This window comes from Crocodylus porosus, unplaced genomic scaffold, assembly GCF_001723895.1.
Source record: "Crocodylus porosus isolate Cpor-Errol unplaced genomic scaffold, CroPor_comp1, whole genome shotgun sequence".
NCBI lineage: Eukaryota > Metazoa > Chordata > Crocodylia > Crocodylidae > Crocodylus > Crocodylus porosus.
Genome location: NW_017728922.1, coordinates 2,172,210 through 2,192,869, shown reverse-complemented (window position 1 = coordinate 2,192,869; position 20,660 = coordinate 2,172,210). Strand labels below are relative to the sequence as shown.

The following is a 20,660-nucleotide window of genomic DNA, read 5'->3' as shown; positions in this document are numbered from 1 at the left end:
CTGAAGGCATCCAATCAATTCTGCTATTTTGAAATGGCCAAAGATATGGCTACACAGATATTAGGGCTGTGTTTCAGCCGCTAATTTGATTCAGTGGAGGTTCGGCTTGATTCAGTGGCCTAATCTCTGAATCCAAATCGAATCAGGAGACCCTTTCATCTCTCTGAATCGATTTCAGAAAGATTTGACGATTCTGATATAGATACAACTTTAAATGTTTGTTCTACATACCTCAAGGTAGCAGGTGGCTCGTGAATGCTGCGATGCTGGGACAGATGGAGCATCCCACAGGAGCCTGGCGGGGGGTCCTCGGCACACTCAGCAGTAGGCCCAGAAGTGGACCACAAGCACTTCCAGTCCACTTCTGGGTCCACTGGGGGGGCCCTCCCGGCTCAGTGATTGGTGCCTTCTGGGTCTGGAGGGGTGCAGGGGGGCCCCCCCAGCAGGCTCGGCAGCAGACCTGGAAGCAGACTACAGGTACTTCTGGTCCACTTCAGAGTTTGCCACCGAACATGTGGGGGCCCACCCGCGTGCTCCTGTGGGACACGCCATCCACGCCACCATTGCAGCATTCATGAGCTGTGCCTGGTACCTCGAGGTATATAGAAAAAACATTTAAAGCTCTGTGTCCGAATAGTTGATTCTCTGAATCGGCATCAAATGCTCAGATTCAGATTCAGCCGAATAGAATTGGGAACAGCGATCTGAATCAATTAATCGAATCACTGTCTCCAATTTGGGCCAAATCCGAATTGAGTATGGCCTGGTTCGCACCCGTAACAAATGTGCTTATTGTAGAGCAGTGATTCTCAAAAGTTGTTCCATGCCTCACTAGAGAGCAAACATGATGTGCTGTGAGAGCCCTCTGTGTGAGGTAAATGCTCTCCTTCCCCATCCAGTACTCTGCACTGCTCCAGTTTATGCTGGTGGCACCTGCAGCTGCTCCTTTGGAGAGTTGTCATCACCACTGTTACTGCCATCCCCTGCCCCCCAGGCAGCTTCTGTGCTGCCTGCCTGCACCCCATGCTGCCAACAGCGTGTTTGCTGCAAGCAGATGGATGGCACATATGGAGCTTTGCTTTGCAGCCTGATTTGTCCCCTCCACTCCTCTCATGCTTCTGGGGCTAGCAACCTTTTAAGTGGCCCCGGTTAGATTCATGATTCTTAAATTTTTCAGCCTCAAGGCCCCTTCCATATCTTCTCTGAATTTAGATCGAAGTGACTTTTCAACTAGGGTGCCATGTAATTCAAAGAAATTTATGGACAGATGCCTTTAAAGCTCAAAACGTTGTGGACCATGGTATAGAGACTCCTTTGCTTAAAGGAAGGTGTATTTGGTGTCATTTTTAACAGTATATTTCAGCATTTTAACCACAGATATAATACACACACGTGCATATGCATTAACCCTTCCCTCCCCACTTTTTTTGTGTAAAAGAGAAATTTGTCACCAGTTTTGAATCCAGAAAATTGTGCCCTGTATATTTAAAAATTTGGAAAATACTGAAAATGAGAAGTGGTTATAGATACAGTTCTGTTAAAGTCAAACGATAATCTAATAGGATAACTTTTGCAGCCTTCAGATATCTGGATCTCCTAGATTGTAGGCAGAAACTTTCAGAGTAAACTAAGGTTCGTGTTGATTTGTCTCTCTCCAAATTCTAAACTTTTGTCCTGGTTTCTTACCGCATAGTCTGAGGGCCCTGTAGGCCATTTGACTTAAAGCTTTATATCAATTTTCTTGTTCTAAATTGAAGCACATGTTTAATACCCTGGAAGTATTTTAGTAAGTAACCAGCTTCAGGAAAACATGGATTTAATGAAGCTATAACAAAGAAGCAGTCATAAAAGACACCTTTTAAATATTAATATTCTGTTTCTTTCTCTTCTGTTTTCCCCAGCAAATATTTTTCAGCAGCATTTTCCAGCAGCAATAGATTCATTTCAGGATGCGGTGAAATGTTTATCTGAATTTGCCTGTAATGTAGCATTTCCTGACACTAGCATGGAAGCCATCAGACTTATTCGTTACTGTGCTAAATATGTTTCGGAAAGACCACAGGTAATTTATGCTCTGCCTTCATGTTCTTCTAGTATCTTTTAATGCTAAACCAAATTACTGTGAAATGAAAAATTGTTTTTAAACTCAGGCTTGAGTCTAACAGTGCATATGTGAAAATGCTTACCTAAAAGTAGATGCCTGTTTAATATTAAAGGTGGTATGCTTGTACTAGTTTGTTGTCCCCTTTTGAAAAATGATGAAACTTTTTGGTTTCAGCTTTGTGTGGCTGAAACCAATGTAATTTAAACTGAATGTGATTTAAGCTGCCTCTTGCAACTTTATGACAATTTAGAAAATATATGAACTTTGATTCCAAATGTGGATTATTGCAAGCTAAATTTCATGTTTTGTTATTTTTATGCCTTTTTAATACACTGGGTAGAAGCTTAAATTGTTCTTTGCGGAAGTCTTATTGCAGGAATATGCAATATGGCAATAATTTTGTTAAAAAGATCCTGAAGTATTAATTACACTTGCAAGATATGCATCCAATATCTATGTAACTGCACAAGCAAAACATAAAATGACTTGCACAAATTATGTGAAGGCAGGTGCAGTTCAGGAGTCCATCTGAAATTTGACTTCATTATATACCAAAAAATAGTTTTTTTTAAAAGCTATATGAGGAATGGAGCTAAAATGAGTCTTTAACAAAATTTGTGGTACATTGGATGTATTTGTGGATGTAATTAGAGGAGTGAACATACTGAAACGATAAATCCAAATACCTTATTGCACACCTAACTAATAAATCAGCTTTTTAACTTCTAAGCTCTTTTTAAAGGTTTTAAGCTCTGATGTAAAATGGTCTCTAAAGGTGCATTTTTAAAAATGACTTTTTTTTTTCTTGCTACCTATCCCAATATTTCTTAGGTATTAAGAGAATACACAAGTGATGACATGAATGTTGCTCCTGGAGACAGGGTCTGGGTCAGAGGATGGTTCCCTATCTTATTTGAACTGTCTTGCATCATTAATAGATGTAAATTAGATGTTCGGACGAGGTAATAAGAATATTTTGCCTTTTGGGTGTATTCAGTTATCTGAATGAACAGAGGCCCCCATTTGAGTCTTTGTGCTTTTTATTGTTTTCTTCTCGTAGAGGTCTGACGGTGATGTTTGAAATAATGAAGAGCTACGGGCATACCTTTGAAAAACACTGGTGGCAAGATCTCTTCCGAATTGTATTCAGGATTTTTGACAATATGAAACTCCCTGAACAACAAACTGAGGTAACAAAGGTCTTCTGAGGACAGTTTTTTGGCCCTTAGAAATCTGACAGCTAAAGACCTCAACATGGGTGGTGGTATCATAGGTATTCATTTTCCACCATGTCATCTTCTGAGATTTGCCTGTTCCCTCCTTGAAAAACTTGCTTGTAAGATTTCCATGTCTGTAGTTTCTCCATGATGTGTGGGACTACCAAGAATGGTGTCCAGTGATTTCTCACAAGTTTAGACCTTACCTTGCTGAACAGATGCAAGTTTGTAATTTAATTCTAACCACACCTGAACCTCTGGTGTTGGCAATCTATAGATTTCTGGGTATGATGTGACCTCTATCCAAATTGTATTCCTCTTTTAAGCTGTGCGCTTTTTTTTTAATGACTAATCATTCTTCTGCCACATGCTATCACAGGGGTGGGCAAAATATAGTCTGCAGGCTGGATCTGGCCCACCAGACGCTTTTTTATCCAGCCTATAGCACCCACCGACTAATTGGACCCTGACCAGCCCTTCCACCCACGAAGGTGGGAGCAAGATGCCCATATGTGTATATGTTCTCATACATGTATGTATGTGAGCGCAAGGTGCCCTGTTATACAAATGCCCATGGGGGCCAGCAGCAGCTTGGAGCACATGTGGGTGTGAGGGAGTGTGCAGGGGATGGGTCCCCCCGACTTTACCCACGGCACGCAGCAGCAGCACCAGCAGGCAGGGGCACGGATGTCCAGCGCAGCTGGTGCCTGATAGTGTGTGGTTCCAGCCAACACCGCACATTGCAGTGAGGAGTGCAACCCCCTCCCAGCTGCCTCTATTGCTGACACTCCCCACTGTGCACACACAGTCCCTGCACTTACACACCACTGGAGGGAAGCTTCACACATTGCTGTCAGCTGCTTTCACTGCTCTCTGCTGTGCAAGTCCTGGGACTCCACCGGAAGTGGAGAGGAGCCCTGACCCCTACTAGCAGGGACCAGTGAAGGCAGCCCGCTCCAGTGCCTGGGGCTTTCCTCTTGTGGCACATGAGTGGGGGCTGTGCGTGCATGGTGGGGAGCGCTGGCGATAGAGGCAGCCTGGGCAGGCTGCCCCCCTCATGGCAGTGTGCACCACTGGCCAGAGCTGCATACCACCGGGCAACAGTGCCTGCACCAGGCTCGAGTGCCTGCTGCGGCGCCATGGGGGGACTGTACAGAGGTTCCCCATACCCACCCCCCACCATCCCTCACACCTCACAAATGCCACACACGCACACCGTGCCCTAATAGCACCTCCCACATGCACATCCACCCACAGACAATACAAGACTAAGAATTTATTTTTGAGTTATTGTGCAATCACCTCCTATATACACTACCCAAACAAATCATGACAAAAATATTTTTTGTAACAAAATTAAAATGTTATAGTGGCTGTTTGACTTCTAGTGCATGATTTGGGGCTTTTTTTTCTGGTTCTAAGATGGCAACCCCCCGTCTGAAAAGGAGTATTTCTGGGGAGCAAGGGGAGGGACTTCAGTTGGCAAAGGTCAGGGGTTAGAAGTGGGACTTGTGGTCCTAAGATGGCAACTAGGGGGGTGGGACAACTGTCAAGGGGCAGGACTATCCATGTGGCCCTCAAGCTCACCAAACCTCGTTAAGTGGCCCTCCATCTGAAATAATTGCCTGCCCCTGCTGTATCAGAACTTATTCTCTCCATTCACTTTGTACTACAAATAAAGTAAAAGCCTCTCACTTACTTACTTTCTTACAGAAATCTGAATGGATGACAACTACGTGTAACCATGCACTTTACGCAATCTGTGATGTATTTACACAGTTCTATGAAGCTTTAAATGAGATCCTTCTTCCTGATATATTTGCACAGTTACACTGGTGTGTAAAACAAGGTAGCTTATTCACATACATATGTGTGTTGTTAATTTGATAAACCTTTTGGAATAAGTTAGCCTCTTCTCAAAGAAATTAAAACAGGAAAAACAAAGCAGTATTTATATATCCGTGAATAAGTCGTTTCCAAGGATAATTCCTTCATGCCATTTAGTTAGTTAGCCTTTCCTGTGATTGTTTCTTGTTTGCCAGCTGAGCATGCTGATACTTGGAGCTTGATTTAATTTTGCTCTGTCATGAATTATGTTAACACTCCACCATTTAGCTTTTCTTCTTTTGTCAAAAACTAGTTTTTCATCCTTGGCCGGATGCACAAAATAATAATTCTCTTACAATTTGAAAGTAACCCCAGTAGTTTGTAGACAGCATCCTAGAAAGTTACTCTTGTGTAACTACTTATCTAAAGAATCCAACTGCTACGTATGACATTTTTTAAGTTCTTGTGTAAACTACTAACATGGAATGAGGGCGGAAGCAATTTTGGTAGGTGGCTATGAGGGCGGAAGTAATTTTGGACTTTTTAAAATTTTTGTCCTTAATCTACATACATGGAAAGAGTTAAGTCTGTTTGATGTCCTGACCTCCAGTACAGTGTCCTAGACTTTATTCCCAGCTCTGCCATTAATCTGTTACATGATCAAGGCAAGAGGCTTCATATCTCAGCCTCTTTGCCACCCTTTTTGTCCCTTGAATCCTGTCTTTTCAGGGTTGGAATTTTTACTGCCTTTGTCTACCATTTGGTGCAAAAGAGCTTTACTCTTAGCGGTACTATAATGCCCATTCATTATGACTGCAGTTTGTTAGGTAGGCTTTGAGCTATTGGTGAAACTGGTACTTGTACCAAGTCTTCACAATATAAAATGTGCACAGCTGTTTGTGAATGTTTTAATTCTTATCCTTTCTTCAGGCAGGCTTGTAGAATCTAATAAATAAGGGTAATTCATTTACAGATAATGAACAGCTGGCTCGATCAGGTACCAATTGTCTAGAAAACTTGGTAATACTAAATGGAGAAAAATTCAGTCCTGAAGTTTGGGACCAAACGTGCAATTGTATGCTGGAAATCTTCAAAACCACCATTCCTCATGCGTAAGTTAGTTCAAACAAAAAATTGATACAATATGTGAAGTCAAGATAAGTGGATTTATGGTATTTTCTTTCTCTGTGAAGCCTGCTTACATGGAGACCAGCAGGAATGGATGATGATGTTTCTGAAAAGCATTTGGTAAGAATGAATTTGCGCTATGTAATTGAACTTGGGGGGGGGGGATGTAACTAGAAACATTTAGTGTGGTAAATGTATTTGTAAAGATAATAGCTAAAACTAGCACACTGCATTACTCTGTATTTAGACCAGTGGGAAATAGAAGCATCAAATGCAGCACAAGAACAAGATATTTATAGAAATAGCTTAAATAATCAGAAAAGTGAGGGCTGGGACAAATTAAGTATATTGAATTAATGGAAGTTCCTGTGATACTGTTGTCTTCTAGGATGTCGACTTAGATCGCCAGTCTCTGAGCAGTGTGGACAAAAATGCTTCAGAAAGGGGACAGAGTCAGTTTTCAAATCCAACAGATGAGAGCTGGAAAGGTGGTCCTTATGCAAGTAAGTATGCATTTTAGCATTAACATCAGTTTCCTCAAACTCCTAGTCATTGCCTCAAGCAGTTTATTTCAAGAAAAGAGTTGCTCTCTCGTTTTTGGAGGGGTTGGGTGGTTTAGGCTTCTTTATTTGGATCCCTAAGGCATTTTAGGATACCTTAAAAACTTTAATGAAAAATTCCTAGCCCAGGTTTGGTCTAAGCTTTGCTTCTACTAGGATTATAATGAAGAAAATGGTTCCTGTACAATGATTTAAAGATGATTCATAAAATAATGGGGTGTGGAAAAGCATGATTTTTGGAATATCTTATTCGTCTATCATAAATTACTTCTCAAACTTAATATTGCTGTATTCCATCAGACCAGAAACTATTTGCCAACCTCCTTATTAAGTGTGTGGTGCAGCTGGAACTGATACAGACCATTGATAGTATAGTATTTTATCCAGCAACTAGCAAGAAGGAAGATGCTGAGCACATGGCTGCAGCTCAGGTAAAGACTCTTCTTTGCACTCTAGTAACAGACTGTATGTACTATACTTTTTCTGAAAGAGGCATTTCTTTTTGATGTAACTCTGAAGACAGACTCCAGTTTGTTTTATTTTGTGGCTTTAGCATTTTCATTCTCTGTAGGGGAGCAGGGAGGGTGATTTTGTTTCTTTGCTTCCTGCATATCATGGCAGATAAACTTGGCAAGAAGCCATGGTTAAGTGCCCAGACTTAACCTATAATGCTTATTAGTGGGTTTTCTTTGGTGAAACAGTCCTTTTTTTTTCAGCTGAGTTCCAGTAATTTGGTCTTCAAGGGAGTGTACACAGCCCGCTATTTATTCCATAGAAGGCCTGGGTTAGGGTTTTGGACCAGAGGAACCTTATCTGTGTTAATGCTTGGTTAGGTACCTCTTATTTTTATGCTGCCTGGGTAGAGAAGGATCTGACATTTGGATGATGTGCTTCATGCCAGTTGGCCGGTACGCATTTATCCAGAAGCTGGTGCATTTCCGTAACAACATATGCACTGTGCAGCACTTGGACATATGGAATAAAATATCTGACTAGTCAACTTGTCTGACAGTCTCTTTAGTAGAGCTGTGCAAAGCTTCGATCCCTGATTTTGATTCAGCCCCATTCGGTGGCCAAATCTCCAAATCCTACTCAAATCAGACCCTTTTAATCTCTCCAAATTGAATTGGAATCCTCTCAGTTGATTCGGAGAAATTCAGAAAGGTTCAACTCTTCGGATATAGACAGCTTTTAAATGTTTTTTCTACATACCTCAAGGTACCAGGTGGCTTATGAATGCTGAAATGTTGGAGCGGATGGAACATCCTACAGGAGCACGGGGGGCTCCCCAGTGCGCTCAGCAGCAGGCCCAGAAGTGGATTCTGGTCCACTTCTGGGTCTGCTGCCAAGCACGCTGGGCCCACCCCCACCCCCTGGCTCGGCAGTCAGCCTCAGGTGCCTCCCTCTTCCCCCCAGACCCAGAAGTAAACCAGAAGTAGTTCTGGTCCACTTCTGGGTTCGCTGCTGAGCATGCAGGGGCGCAGGGGAGCCCTGCAGTCTTGTGGGATGCTCCATCCTCCCCAGCATCTGAGTGTTCACAAGCCGCACTAGTACAAGGTACGTAGAAAAAACATTCAAAGCTGTGCCTGTTGCCAAATCACTGATTCTTCAAATCGGCATTGAATCCGAACTGAATATGGCCCGTTTTGCACACCCCTGCTCTTTAGAACCCTATAGATCGTGAATTGGCCCCAAAGGATATGTGGTGCTTTGTATCATTCAGCAATGATTTTGCATAGTCTTGAAATGGAGATCTTGCTTGGTTCCAGATTCTCTTACCAATGAATGGTTGATATCAACAATACTTTCTTGGCTAGTATATTTGTAAAAATAAGGTACTGAATTGCAGGACAGCACTGAAATGCACAGAGACGGCCCTGGCATCGTCCAGGCTTATGGAAACATTATTAACCATATTCTGCTGTTTTAATATCGTTGGCATGTATCTGCATTGATAAATTTGGTCTGGTTTTACACCAGTGCATGGCCATAAAGTGTAAAAGTGAGGGTAGGTTTAGCTCTGTTCTCCCTTTAAATATCATCTTGTCTTGCTTTTATATAGAGAGATGCCCTGGATGCAGATATCCACATTGACACAGAAGACCAAGGAATGTATAAGTACATGTCTTCACATCACCTCTTTAAATTATTGGATTGTTTGCAAGAGTCTCATTCATTTTCCAAAGCCTTTAATTCCAATTATGAACAGCGAACTGTCCTATGGAGAGCAGGTACGCATATCTTACCTAGCAGGAATCATGTAAACAATGTGTAGCATTGCAGAAGCATATTTCTTCAGTTGGACTCAATACTGCCTTCTTATTAGTAGTTAATTGCGTAGTACTCCAATGATACATTTAACCCTTTTGATTTAGGTGGCTTTTGATTATTCCTTCAATTTTGTAACCAAATACCTAATTCATTTCCACCACGGGGAGGGGGGGCGGAAATGTGATGGGGAGATAGTGGATTTAGTTGCCAGCAATTTGGAATTACAATTTAGAAATCTATTTTGGAAGAGTTGCTAGTAAGAGGCATGCCATTTGACTTCTTTCATGGAAATGTCCTGACCACAAATCAATAGACCACCTAGAGAAGGCCTTTTTGCCATTTTGGGCTTTTTGTTTGCTTGCATATTTTAATGAAACTCTATATAAAATATATGCAATTCCAAGACAAGTGAGAAGCCTTTTCTGTGACTGCATCTGGAAGCAATAGTGAAAATCTCCAAAGGTTTTAGGGGGAAACCCAGAACATATGGATTACAAATCTATACTTTGCAGTAATGGGCAACCCTTATTACCAGTGGATCCACATCAGACCTTGGAAAAGTTGAGATGTTGTGCCTACACAGGCTGAAAAAGGACCGTATCTTTTTTTTTTTTAATATATACTATATGTTTGTCATCTCTCAAAATGCACTACAATAGGTTTCTCCACTCTGCTGGATCTTGAACTTCAACTTTGTTTTTCCTGATTTTAAGCAAATGTAGATGGATGTTCCAATGTGTAATTAATTGATTTCTAGGGTTCAAGGGTAAGTCAAAACCCAATCTTTTAAAACAAGAGACCAGCAGCTTGGCTTGTTGCTTGAGAATCCTCTTCCGAATGTATGTTGATGAAAGCCGTAGAGACTCCTGGGATGCGATACAACACCGACTTCTAAAGTAAGAATGAGATATTACATAAAAATCTGGGGCCTCAAGATGTCTCTGACCCCAAGAGATTTTGTCGGTCTAGCTGGACAAAGAATTCATTGGGCCATTGAGACAAAGTTCATCAACCCCTCCCAAATGAGAGAGATGGAGGCTCACGCTGGGTTTGGAGGGGGAATGTTGGTAGAGCTGTACATGTTCTGAGGATCAGGAAAGGATTTCACACTCCAAGGCTATCAGACTGATGCCTTTTTAAAAACAATGTTCTTTTAAAAAAAACAATTACTGGAGCAGGAGGGAAAAACCCTTGGCCATCGTAACAGTAGCAAGCTTCAATTTTAAAGCAAGCATTTATGCCAACTACAGCCACCTGTAGCAACTCCCATAAACTAAAATCTATGGAAGCAAACCACTGTACTTGAGTAAAGCTAACAGATTTGATTGGAAATATTCATATACAAGTGCAGCTCATTGGGGAACACAAACTATTGCAGTCACAAATGGGACACACAATGTGTACATGCTTTTTTTCCCCTGTATCTTAAGGTTTGTATGCTTATGAAATAATTAATTTATGAATACTTTCTTCTAGTGTGTGCAGTGAAGCATTAGCCTATTTTATCACGGTGAATTCAGAAAGCCACAGAGAGGCCTGGACCAATCTCCTATTGTTGCTGTTAACAAAAACACTAAAAATCAGTGATGAAAAGGTAAGATAAGGCTAGAAACCAGCTTTATTTACTACCAGATATAACAGAGGTGGGCAAAACGTGGTCCGCCAGGCCGTTCTATCCAGCCTGCGGGGCCCTTAACCAATTTAGAAAATTAATATTTATCTGCCCTGGGCTGCCTGTCATGTGGCTGGCCCTCAATGGCTTGCCAAAACTCAGTAAGTGGCCCTCTGCCCAAAATAATTGCCCGCCCCCGAGAGAGTCTCTGCCATACCTTCACTGCTGCTAAATGTTCATTCAAATATCTGATTTCGCTGTCTATCTGTTAGTAAAGATGTAAATTTTCCTTTTGCAGAAGATCAGTTTTCTTAATGTGTATTTTGCAAGCATGCCACAGGACATACACAAAGCTTTGCACTGATTCCCAGAGCTGGGGTAGAGAAATATTTACATTTTGTTAATGATACTTATGGCATATTTATTCGTACATGTGTAGCATAGAGTTATAAGAAAAAGTGCACAGCTTGCATTAAATCTGTATGGTTGTGAAACTATGCTAAACTTAATGAATACTGAGCTTATATTTACACTGATTTCCTGCTAGTCAATAATGATGAAGGCTTATCACCATGCATCATGTCAGTGCAAACTAAAGGACTTTGGTAATATTGTTACTCCTTGCAGCGTAGTTCAGAAAGGTAAAGTAGCTCAGTTTTTGTTGGTGATTTGTTTTAATTCAGTTACTGCAACAGCCTGTTGACGAACCTAGGGTTACCATACATCTGGGTTTCCCCAGACGTGACATGTCCTTTTTTTGGCCTTCTGTCCTCGTGTCTGAGTGGGTTTTTAAAAATGCAAGCAAATGTCCAGGTTTTTTCTTTGCCTCTGTTTTCCCAGGCACTAGCAGTTTGGCTGCTTGGGGCTGAGAGCAACAGGCAAGATGATTGGCTGCCGGGGTGGGAGGGGGTCATGTACTCTTTGCGTGGGCCCCAGCAAGCTGCTCTGAGAGGGAACGCGCACAAGCTGTGTGGTTAGCAGGGGTGGGGGCCACGGTGCTGGGAGTTGGGAGTGAGGGGTACTGGGGAGCAGGGGCTTAGGAGTGAGGGGCAGTAGGGTGTGGGCATGTGTCCCCCCAGCATAACCCTTCCCCCTCGCCCATGTTCCCCCCCCCCTTCACTTCTCTTCCCCACAGGTGTCCTCTTTTTTTGATACTAGAAATATGGTAACCCTACCAAATTTTATTAAGCCAATTTATTCAAAATATATAGTCTTTAAACACTTTTCATAGTAATACATATGGTAATTACAGTAAGAAAGTCTGGACACTGCAATACATACTGGTCTTGTCTCATTATCATGTGGTTTGGGAAAGTGCTGTTGTAGCTTTTCAGGTATTTTTAATGAGAAACTGCCTTCCCTTGTTGCTGGAGCATCTGGTGACCATTCCCACAGTTCAATGGAGTACAACTGGGAAACAGTGACAAATCATTAGTTTTATGCCAATAAGTGTTCTAGGGAATAGCCATAACTTGCATCATGTTATTTTCCATAACAGTTTAAAGCACATGCTTCAACGTATTACCCATACCTGTGTGAAATCATGCAGTTTGACCTGATTCCTGAGCTCCGAGTTGTGCTACGGAAGTTCTTCCTGCGAATAGGTGTAGTGTTCAAAATCTGGATGCCGGAGGAGCAGTTACGGACAACTGGGACCCCCTTACCTTCATGGTAGCCTCAAGTAAAACTGGTCACTGCTGCTTACTCACAATGCTTCAGCTACGGTACGTTCAAGGAATGGATTCAAGAGGAGAAAAACGATTGGTACCTCTTGGCACACGAAACTGATCAGGACACCATTTTCTTTTATTTTCTCTCTCTCCTTCCCTCTCTTTTTTTTTTTTTTTTTTGAAAAACAGATTTGTTTTGCCCACCCTGACAAAAATGGCTATCAGCAGTGTTAATTTTCTTCCATGTTGTTGCTTACAGTTAATACAGTAGGTGTATAAAGTCTGTTTGTTTCAATGTTAGTCATTCTTATGATCAAGTCTGTCTTTTTGGATCTGTTATTTCAATTGTTCAGTCTTACACTTCCTAGCTAATTTCAGTAAATCTGCTGCAGACAGTTTCTTAGTGGAAATTACTCCCCCTGGAAATATTGAATATAGTTGTATAGGCTTGTGATGTTAGCACATGTGTTCATAATAAAATACATATTGCAGTGGCTAATGACTGCCTAAGATCATGCTGGACTTTTTTTTTCTGTGTGTACACATGACTAGAAGAACAGTTAGCGTGTTTTGTTGTCTGGCTGTAGATGATACTAGTTTGGGGAAAACTTTCCCACCCTCTCTTCCTCCCCCTCCTTCCCCCCACTAATTTAACAAGTTATTTTTACAATCAGTTTTGAAGCACCTTCCTACAGTTTGGTTCACCTTCCTACAATTTGGTTTTTATGGAAGGTTTATTTTGCATCAAGAATACACAGTAATATGTATTTCAATTCAGCTCATGAAAGTCTCATACTTGAAGGCACTGAGTTAAAAAGCACTTTGAAACTTTCCATTGACATTTATACACTGTCTGATCATGGAAAGAGCACCTAAAATAAGGTTACATTCAAGAACAGGTTTATTTGAGGTTTTGGGGGTTTTTTCCTTAAAATAAAAGTGCACACTGAACAAATGAAATGAAAATGGTATTGGTTTGTCAACCTTTTCCCTTCTGAATATATAATATATATATATATAGATATGTATACATTTAGTAGTAAGGATGTCTATTTAGCCAGAAGTAATCTATCTTTAATACGTATCAGGATATGTCTATTTTTACTGCAGATCTGAGTATTGGTTGTTTTTTAATGCCTCATCTTTCAGGTTCTGTCAGTGTGATTTGTGGAAGATTAGTAAATTCTAGTTTCCACCAGGACTGCTGTAGTTTAAATTTTAAAACAAACAAAGTTTTAAGCACACATGTACTGCAGTATAGTTTCCAATATACTTTCTGTTTGGAAGCAACCAAAAGGAAGCCTGTGATTAAACTTTGAAGTTTCATTAGCCCTAGTGATTTACATTTTTGTAAGCCCAGATTCTAGTGTTCTAGATCTGTTAGCGATTCCTCTGATGCAGTATCAGTTTTAATTGATGTACAACAGAATCAAACCTTGTCCACAGTATTATCTCTAATAAGCAGTTTAGAGATTTGACAGAAATGGCTAGATTGAAAGACGGCAAAGGATACGTATGGTGGTGTAGAGTCTGATCCATCTTTCCAATATGTTATTAAGGATGTCAATTTAATTTTTCTAGCGTAGTTAATTTTCCCACATTCACATGTTAAGGGATTTTGCAAACGGTGCTCTTCAGTTAATTGAGTTTGTGTTTATACCGCATGGGCTTTATTATGGCCAGAAGTACTCTTAAGGTTTTCACATACCTTATCGTCTTCTTTTAAAACTTATTTTTTCTACCAAAGAAAGTCAATTGCAGAGTTGTTTTTTTTTATTACCTTTATACAGTAGATAAGATATATACACTACCCATGTTGAAAGGATCATATAGCTATAGTTTGCTGGGAATACAGATGAGTATTTGCATATTAATTGCTGCATTTGAAATTATTATACATCCTTTTACACTGTACTGTAAATTGTATAGTCACTTATTCCCTGGTACTGCGTCATTTCATCAACTACAGTAAAAGTCAGTTATTTATTTTGATATTAATTTTGGAACTGTAAGAGTGAATTGAAAGTAAATATACTTTTTTTTCCTGCCCTAAACTTTAAATAGGACAGTACATTTTCCTATGTTTGAATGTTTTAATATTTTATTAATGAAATGTACAATCCTATCTCCTGTCAGAACATAACTTTTTTTTAAGTTGTTCCTTCTATTAGGCAACATAAGAGCACTGCAGTTGTCTTCTGATTTGTTCAGATTTTACAGATTTTTTTTTTTTTCAACAACTGTTGCATTCTAGGCTTTTTTTCATTATAAAATTGCTTTGAAGAACTTCTTCTTTTTGTTGTTTGCATACAGGGTTTATCCAGGTACTAAAATTGAGGATCTTTCTTGATGTTGGAGCATCTTTAAGGCAGCCTTACGTATTCGTTTACTTATTTAGGAAAGAGTTTGTCTGTCAGCAATTTAGAAACTGCTGAAATTAATCATGACATCAGAATTATAGATTTATGCTGCATTGCATGGAGAGCAGAAACAGTGTAACAGTCTTATTCCTGCCTCCAAGACTTCTGATGGTTGATTGTATATACTAGATCAATAGAGAATGGTGCATCAGTAACTACACTGTTCGAAGCACTTTTTTTACCAGCTGTTTGCTGCTCTGTACCTTTTGGAAAGGCCATAACCCATTGGCATCATTATAACAAAGCTGAGAATGCTCTGTCAAAACTCCAAAAGTAATCACTATTACACTGGCTTGGATCTTGTGCCAGGTTCTGCTAGCAGTGGCTCCCATTGCTTGTGGTAAAGCTTCTCTTTGGCTTTAATGTGACTATATTTGAGATTGGGGGTCCATGTTAGCATATCCAGAAAAAGATCTGGCATTTGTATGCAGTATATGAACTCTATTCAGGCATTGCATTTTAAATGTGTACACGCTAATTAAGATGTTATGCAACAAATTATAGGTAAATGTAAGTTCATAATTTAATAGTATAAATGTGGAGGATCTGCATGTTTCATGAGTTTGTTTCTCCTTAATGGGACTCTTTTCAAGTGGGTGGGCAGGGGAAAAATCTTTTTTCATTTGGTAATTGGGATAACCCTGAAAAACCCCTGTTCTTGTTTCTTTCATTTGTTCTGGTGCAAGAGCATGTTATGTTTTGACCCTTGGCTTTTTCTCATTTCAGTTTTGCTAATTCTATTTCTATAATATCTAAAATATAGGCAGAATAAGAGTCTGGAATAGCTCCTAGGTAAAATTCTCTAATCATGTAAGCAAGCCAAATGATTTAAAAGAATGGAAAGAGGAGGTAAATTGTATCCTTGGCCTGAAGTACAAGTGTGGTATTTTTTGTTTGTTTGTTTTTTTTCCCTTTTGTCAAAGGCACAGCTACCTTAATGTCTATGATCTCTTACATTTTTTCTGCCACTTTAAGGAAAATGTACTTTCTGTGCAAAATGTATGTCTTACCTATTTAAAATGCCTAAATTAGTTGCTAGTTACTTTCATAAAGATCTTATTAAGTAAATTTTAATATCAGTAATTTAATGAACAGCATTCCTTGTCCAATGGATGTATACATTTTTTGAGAGAATAGCAGAATAATTATATACTATGAAAAGCTATGTAAAGTTTTCTACATAAAATTATGTATAATACTGTTATAATATTCCATGCTTTAATCAGGTGGTAAATCAATAAAATTTTAAAACTGAAGTTTGCTTTTTAATTCAGTGGTTAAAACTTGTATGAAACTTTTTGCTGTATCCTGTTTGGAATATAACCATTCATGGGTATAGACTTCTTTTGGTCTTTCTCGTATGTTGAGTAGCAAATGCATGGAAATAGTGAGTTAAGAAGTGTAACAGAAATATATTTTTTTCCTTGGAGCTGACATGGAAAGACATTTTTGGCTAGCCAGCCACTCATTCTGCTCATTATTAGCAATGGCTTAATTAACCCAGTGATTTCCCAACCTTTTTAGACTCAAAGCACCTGAGGGTTGGGGACCGGGAGGGGATGCTAGCTATTAGTGAAATTTAAACTCTTCACTACTGAAATAAAACAATTCTTATGTTGTAAAGAACTGAGACCAGAAGAGGTCAGAATGCCTTTGACACTCTGGATTCTTATTTTAGATCTCTGGTGACTCGTGTGTAGGCATGGCAGTTGCACACCTAATATTGCACAGCATTCCCAAAATGATTTAATGGCTTCTTGGTTGAGAATCACTGACTTAACCATTAATATAATGGAAGGGTGCTAAACCATCCATAATTTAAATCATAAAATTTATGGAAGTTTTTACCTTTTTTTTTTTTTTTAGGGTGTTCCACGTAAATGGCAGCTTCTAAAAAGTACATGGAGGAGCCCACTATTCACGTTTCATTAAATTTAAGCTACTAATAGACAAAGGCCACACTACTTGTAAATTTCCCTGCAACTCTTTTCTATGAAGAGCAAAAAAGTGCAAGTTCTTACTAAGTTTGCATAAGAGGTTTCCTCTCCCAGGCTTCATTTCCACAGAGCAGTCTGTGAGGAAGGGCTTGGATGGTAATGCCTGTTAATTCACTAATCAAAAAGTCTGCTTTCTTGATCAATACCCTCTTCAAATTACAAAGCTCACTAGAGCTGTATTTTTTTTTGGGGGGGGGGGTGCCTGGCATGTTGGGATTAGGCAAAACCTATTTCCTCTAAAGGTGGCCTATAAATAGCAGATTCCTGCCTGCTCCTCTAAAATTTTAGTAAAATGAGTAGTTTTTCTTTTATACTTTTTAACATGAAATACAGATGAAGCAGTAATTGAAACAAACACCAGCTGATTAATTTATGGTTTTAAAATACTCCTTGGGCACAATTCTATTATAGAAGCTTAAGTCTGGCTGTCTGTAACACTTTATTTGAACTCTGACTGGCTGATGCAAACAGCCGATCAGAGTGCACCAAGCATGGGGGACTGCTGCCATCATTCCAAAGCTGCACCAAGGACTGGACAGAGGGTGAGGGAGCAGAGGTCAGCAGTGCAGACCTCGACTTCCTCACCACACTCCCTGCAAGCAGCACCAAGAACCGGACAGTGGGTGGGGGGAGCCAAGGCCAGCAGCTCTAGCCTTGGCTCCCCACCCCACTCCCTGCAAGGGGCAGAACAGCAGCAACATGAGGCATTAGGTGGCAGCATGCCATTGCAACCCCTCTCCCTGTCATTCTTGATGGGCAATTGGCTAGTTGTAATATAAAATTGTTTCTCTCCTCTCCTGGGACAGGTAGAGATCTTGTCTTAAATCTACATCCATATTTTGTAGTTCTGCTACAGTTGCAGCAAAACACTACTTTTAAGGGTTCTCAGTTTAAACTCTTCCCACTACATTGCTTCATATAAACAGAATGTAAGCTTAGGTGCAGCCCTAAGGCAGATAATATGCATTTTGCCAAAAGTACAAATTCCTTACCTAAATTTTCTAATCTTTTGTCGATTCCTTTTCTTGTCCAAGCAGGAAAAAAAAAAAGTCACAGCTTTGAGAATAAGGAAAGTACCTTCCTTACATAAAGTAAGAATTAAAAGGTTCCATACCAACCACGTGGCAATATTAGAAGAATCACAATGGGTATATTACGCTAGACTGTCCTTCATCAGTATGTCTTCAACATGTTGTCCTATTAAGAGAATGCAAAAGCCCATGCATAAAAATTATTGTGGTTTGTTTTCTAAAACAGCATTGTTTTAGCTTAGTGATGCCTAGGGTCAGTATCACAGGGTGACTTGTTTTGCACTTCTCAATTCCTTATGTTATGAGGATTAAGTAGTCTTTACTGGAAAATAGCATTAGGGGAGACCTCCTGGTTCATAAAGCCCAGTCTCCTGCTATTGCAAGCACCCATGTACTATAAATTCCTCTTTAATCCTACTGGAAAGCTGTTCTAAAACATCCAGTCTCTGTTGGCTAGAAACTTTCTTACTTTCCAGCCTAAATGTATTTATTAACCTCCTTAGACTCCATGTACCCTGGGGAAAGTTCTAACTTTTAATTTAATTGCCATTTTTCTGTCGTAAAGACCTCCAAAAGACTGCAACTGTAAATCTCTATTTGAAACCTCTATGTTTATCTTGTGAATCATGCTTGTAAATCCAACAGTACTAATATTGCATAGTACCTGTTGTCATTGTTGCTGAAGTCTCAGGAACTGTGGTGCCAGCAAAAATTACAGGTAGGAGATTCCAACACTAATCTTACCTTCAAGACTAATCATAGGCTCAGTTCAGTGGCAGATTTGGCCAGGTTCATCGTCTACAACGGCCAGTCTAACATGTTTTGGCCTAACGGGTACATCAGACCAAGTGTTTAAAAGCATTTGTGCCTGTAGCAAAGTAGGTGGCACACCACGTAGACTGCCCTGGGCTGCAGGCAGAGGTTCTCCATTTCCAATTCAAAACAAATTATATGTACCCTCCCACCTGTGCTTGTTACATGGTTCCTGTTCCAGCCTCATCCTAGTACTGCACTACCTATACCTAGTACAACCCTCTCCCACTCCCATCTGTCAGCAGGAGCGAGCACCTAGCCCCTACACCAAGTTCTGCAGTGTGGCTCAGGTTTGCTGGTCAGGTCTCCTCCTGCCACTGCCTTAGCAAAGCCTTTGTGGGAGCAGTACATATTGGCCAGTACCCCCAGGGTGCCTACAGCCCAAAATACTCCCTCCACAGGGGTGCCAGACACTCTAGGGTGCTGTTTTCCCGGTTGAGAGGCACTGGCTCGTGCCTCTGTGCTTGAGCAGTAGCAAGAGGGCGGCAAAAGTGGCGCTGGCTCCTGTGGCTGCACGGTGACCTGCCGGGATGTCCTGAAGGCGCCGGGCTCCGCTTCCAACCCGGGAGGCGGCGACTGTTCCCGCTTGATGCCTGCAAGCGAGACCGGGCTGGCACGTGTAACACCCTGCTACTGATAACTTGCACGTGGGCGGCCCCGGGTGCATTGTGGGAGGCGGCCAGGGATTGGCCGGGGCTCCTCTGGAGGCAGACGGCCGCGGATTGGTTCGAGCTGGGCGCGTTCCAGAAGCTGGTCGCCGATTGGCGCGTAGGGCTGTTCTGCGTGATGCGGTCACCGCGCCGGCGCCGCGCCCTCTCGCTGAGGTTTGAATGTGAAGCGGAGCCGGAGCGCTCGGAGTCGCTGAGGGGGACGTGTCAGGTGAGACTGAGCCGCGCGGCGCGGGGCGGGGGGGGGCCTCGGCGGCGTGACTCTCCGGGTGGCATCTCCGACAACCCCCGCCACCCGGCCCTGCCCGTTGGTCCGCACCCGGGGCCCGCGGCGCAGGGGGAGGCGCACACAACCCTGCTGTCATGGCGCGGGCCCGCCTCTTGCACTTGGACCCGCGCCCATTGGTATGTGGGTCGAATGAGAACGCAAAGCGCCTTCGCGATTGGCCCGCGCCGCTGTCAGTCGGGGGCGCGGTAAGTTAGTGTGGCCTCACGCGAGGGGCTGCTTCAGGTGTTTCCCCCCAGGCCTGGAGCGCGCGGGGCCTGTTCTCGTCCCCCCATCCTCCGGGCGGGCTCCCTGCGGGGGGCAGCGCCGTGCTCGGCCTTGTCCGCTCCCCCCACACACTGCTTAAATTCAGCAGGCTTCCCGCACCCCAGCTGGGGCCTGGCCTCCTTCATCTAAGGGCCTCCCTGGGCTGTTGACAGGGAGGAGGGCGGGTGTCGCCCCAGGGAGCAGATGGAGTCAAGGCTTATGCAGGGAGGAGAAAGCTGTGCTGATAGAGGAAAGGCCCAGTTCAGTGCTAGGCAGGAAGGAATGTGGGGCCTCCCCTTCCTCTTGTCCTTGCATTAACGCTGGCTAGAAATGAAAGCAGGGTCCTAAAGACATGGCGCAAGTCATGAAACCGTGGCCTTGGCAGGGAGACCCCTCAGATGGTTGGCTGTAAGACCCGCGTGCACCACCCTGCGTTCAATGCCTTTGTGTTTCTGTTGCCCATCCAAAATGGGGACAGGCGATGGCAGCTCTGCTGAGGAAGTCAACCCACTGGCTTGTTATTTTGAGAGAAGATCAAGATGCAGGAGTGGGGAGCAGGGTTTTAGTAGAGGTACGCCCATATATCAGGTCGGTACCGATAACAGGAAAATTTAACGTTATCGGCAACTGGCTTTGTTTGGCCGATAATGTCACCGATAAATGCCGCGTGCGTGTCTGCAGCCTCCAGCGAGGGAGGGGGGGAGTGGGGCAGGTGCTGCCCAGCCAAGGTGGTGAATGCAATCCTGTGGGCATATCGTCCAGGATGCACAGGGGGTAGGTTGACAGGGGGTGGCTCCCCACTGTTCCATG

At 42.1% G+C, this 20,660-nt stretch overlaps 2 protein-coding genes across 2 annotated transcripts in view; both read left to right on the top strand.

Annotated features, from left to right (window-relative positions):
• Nucleotides 1–16,065, top strand: part of ARFGEF2 (ADP ribosylation factor guanine nucleotide exchange factor 2) — a 58,721-nt gene extending 42,656 nt beyond the window's left edge. Inside the window, exons 27-38 of the mRNA XM_019539797.1 lie at nt 1,902–2,062; nt 2,936–3,066; nt 3,165–3,294; nt 5,035–5,170; nt 6,122–6,260; nt 6,342–6,396; nt 6,665–6,779; nt 7,137–7,267; nt 8,899–9,067; nt 9,865–10,003; nt 10,584–10,701; nt 12,218–16,065. Coding sequence (XP_019395342.1) covers nt 1,902–2,062; nt 2,936–3,066; nt 3,165–3,294; nt 5,035–5,170; nt 6,122–6,260; nt 6,342–6,396; nt 6,665–6,779; nt 7,137–7,267; nt 8,899–9,067; nt 9,865–10,003; nt 10,584–10,701; nt 12,218–12,394 — 1,601 coding nt within the window. The 3' untranslated portion in view covers nt 12,395–16,065. The remainder of the gene's footprint in view (nt 1–1,901; nt 2,063–2,935; nt 3,067–3,164; nt 3,295–5,034; nt 5,171–6,121; nt 6,261–6,341; nt 6,397–6,664; nt 6,780–7,136; nt 7,268–8,898; nt 9,068–9,864; nt 10,004–10,583; nt 10,702–12,217) is intronic.
• Nucleotides 16,066–19,423: 3,358 nt separating this feature from the next.
• Nucleotides 19,424–20,660, top strand: part of CSE1L (chromosome segregation 1 like) — a 30,751-nt gene continuing 29,514 nt past the window's right edge. Inside the window, exon 1 of the mRNA XM_019539568.1 lies at nt 19,424–19,529. The gene's annotated coding sequence lies outside the window, so the exon portion shown is untranslated. The remainder of the gene's footprint in view (nt 19,530–20,660) is intronic.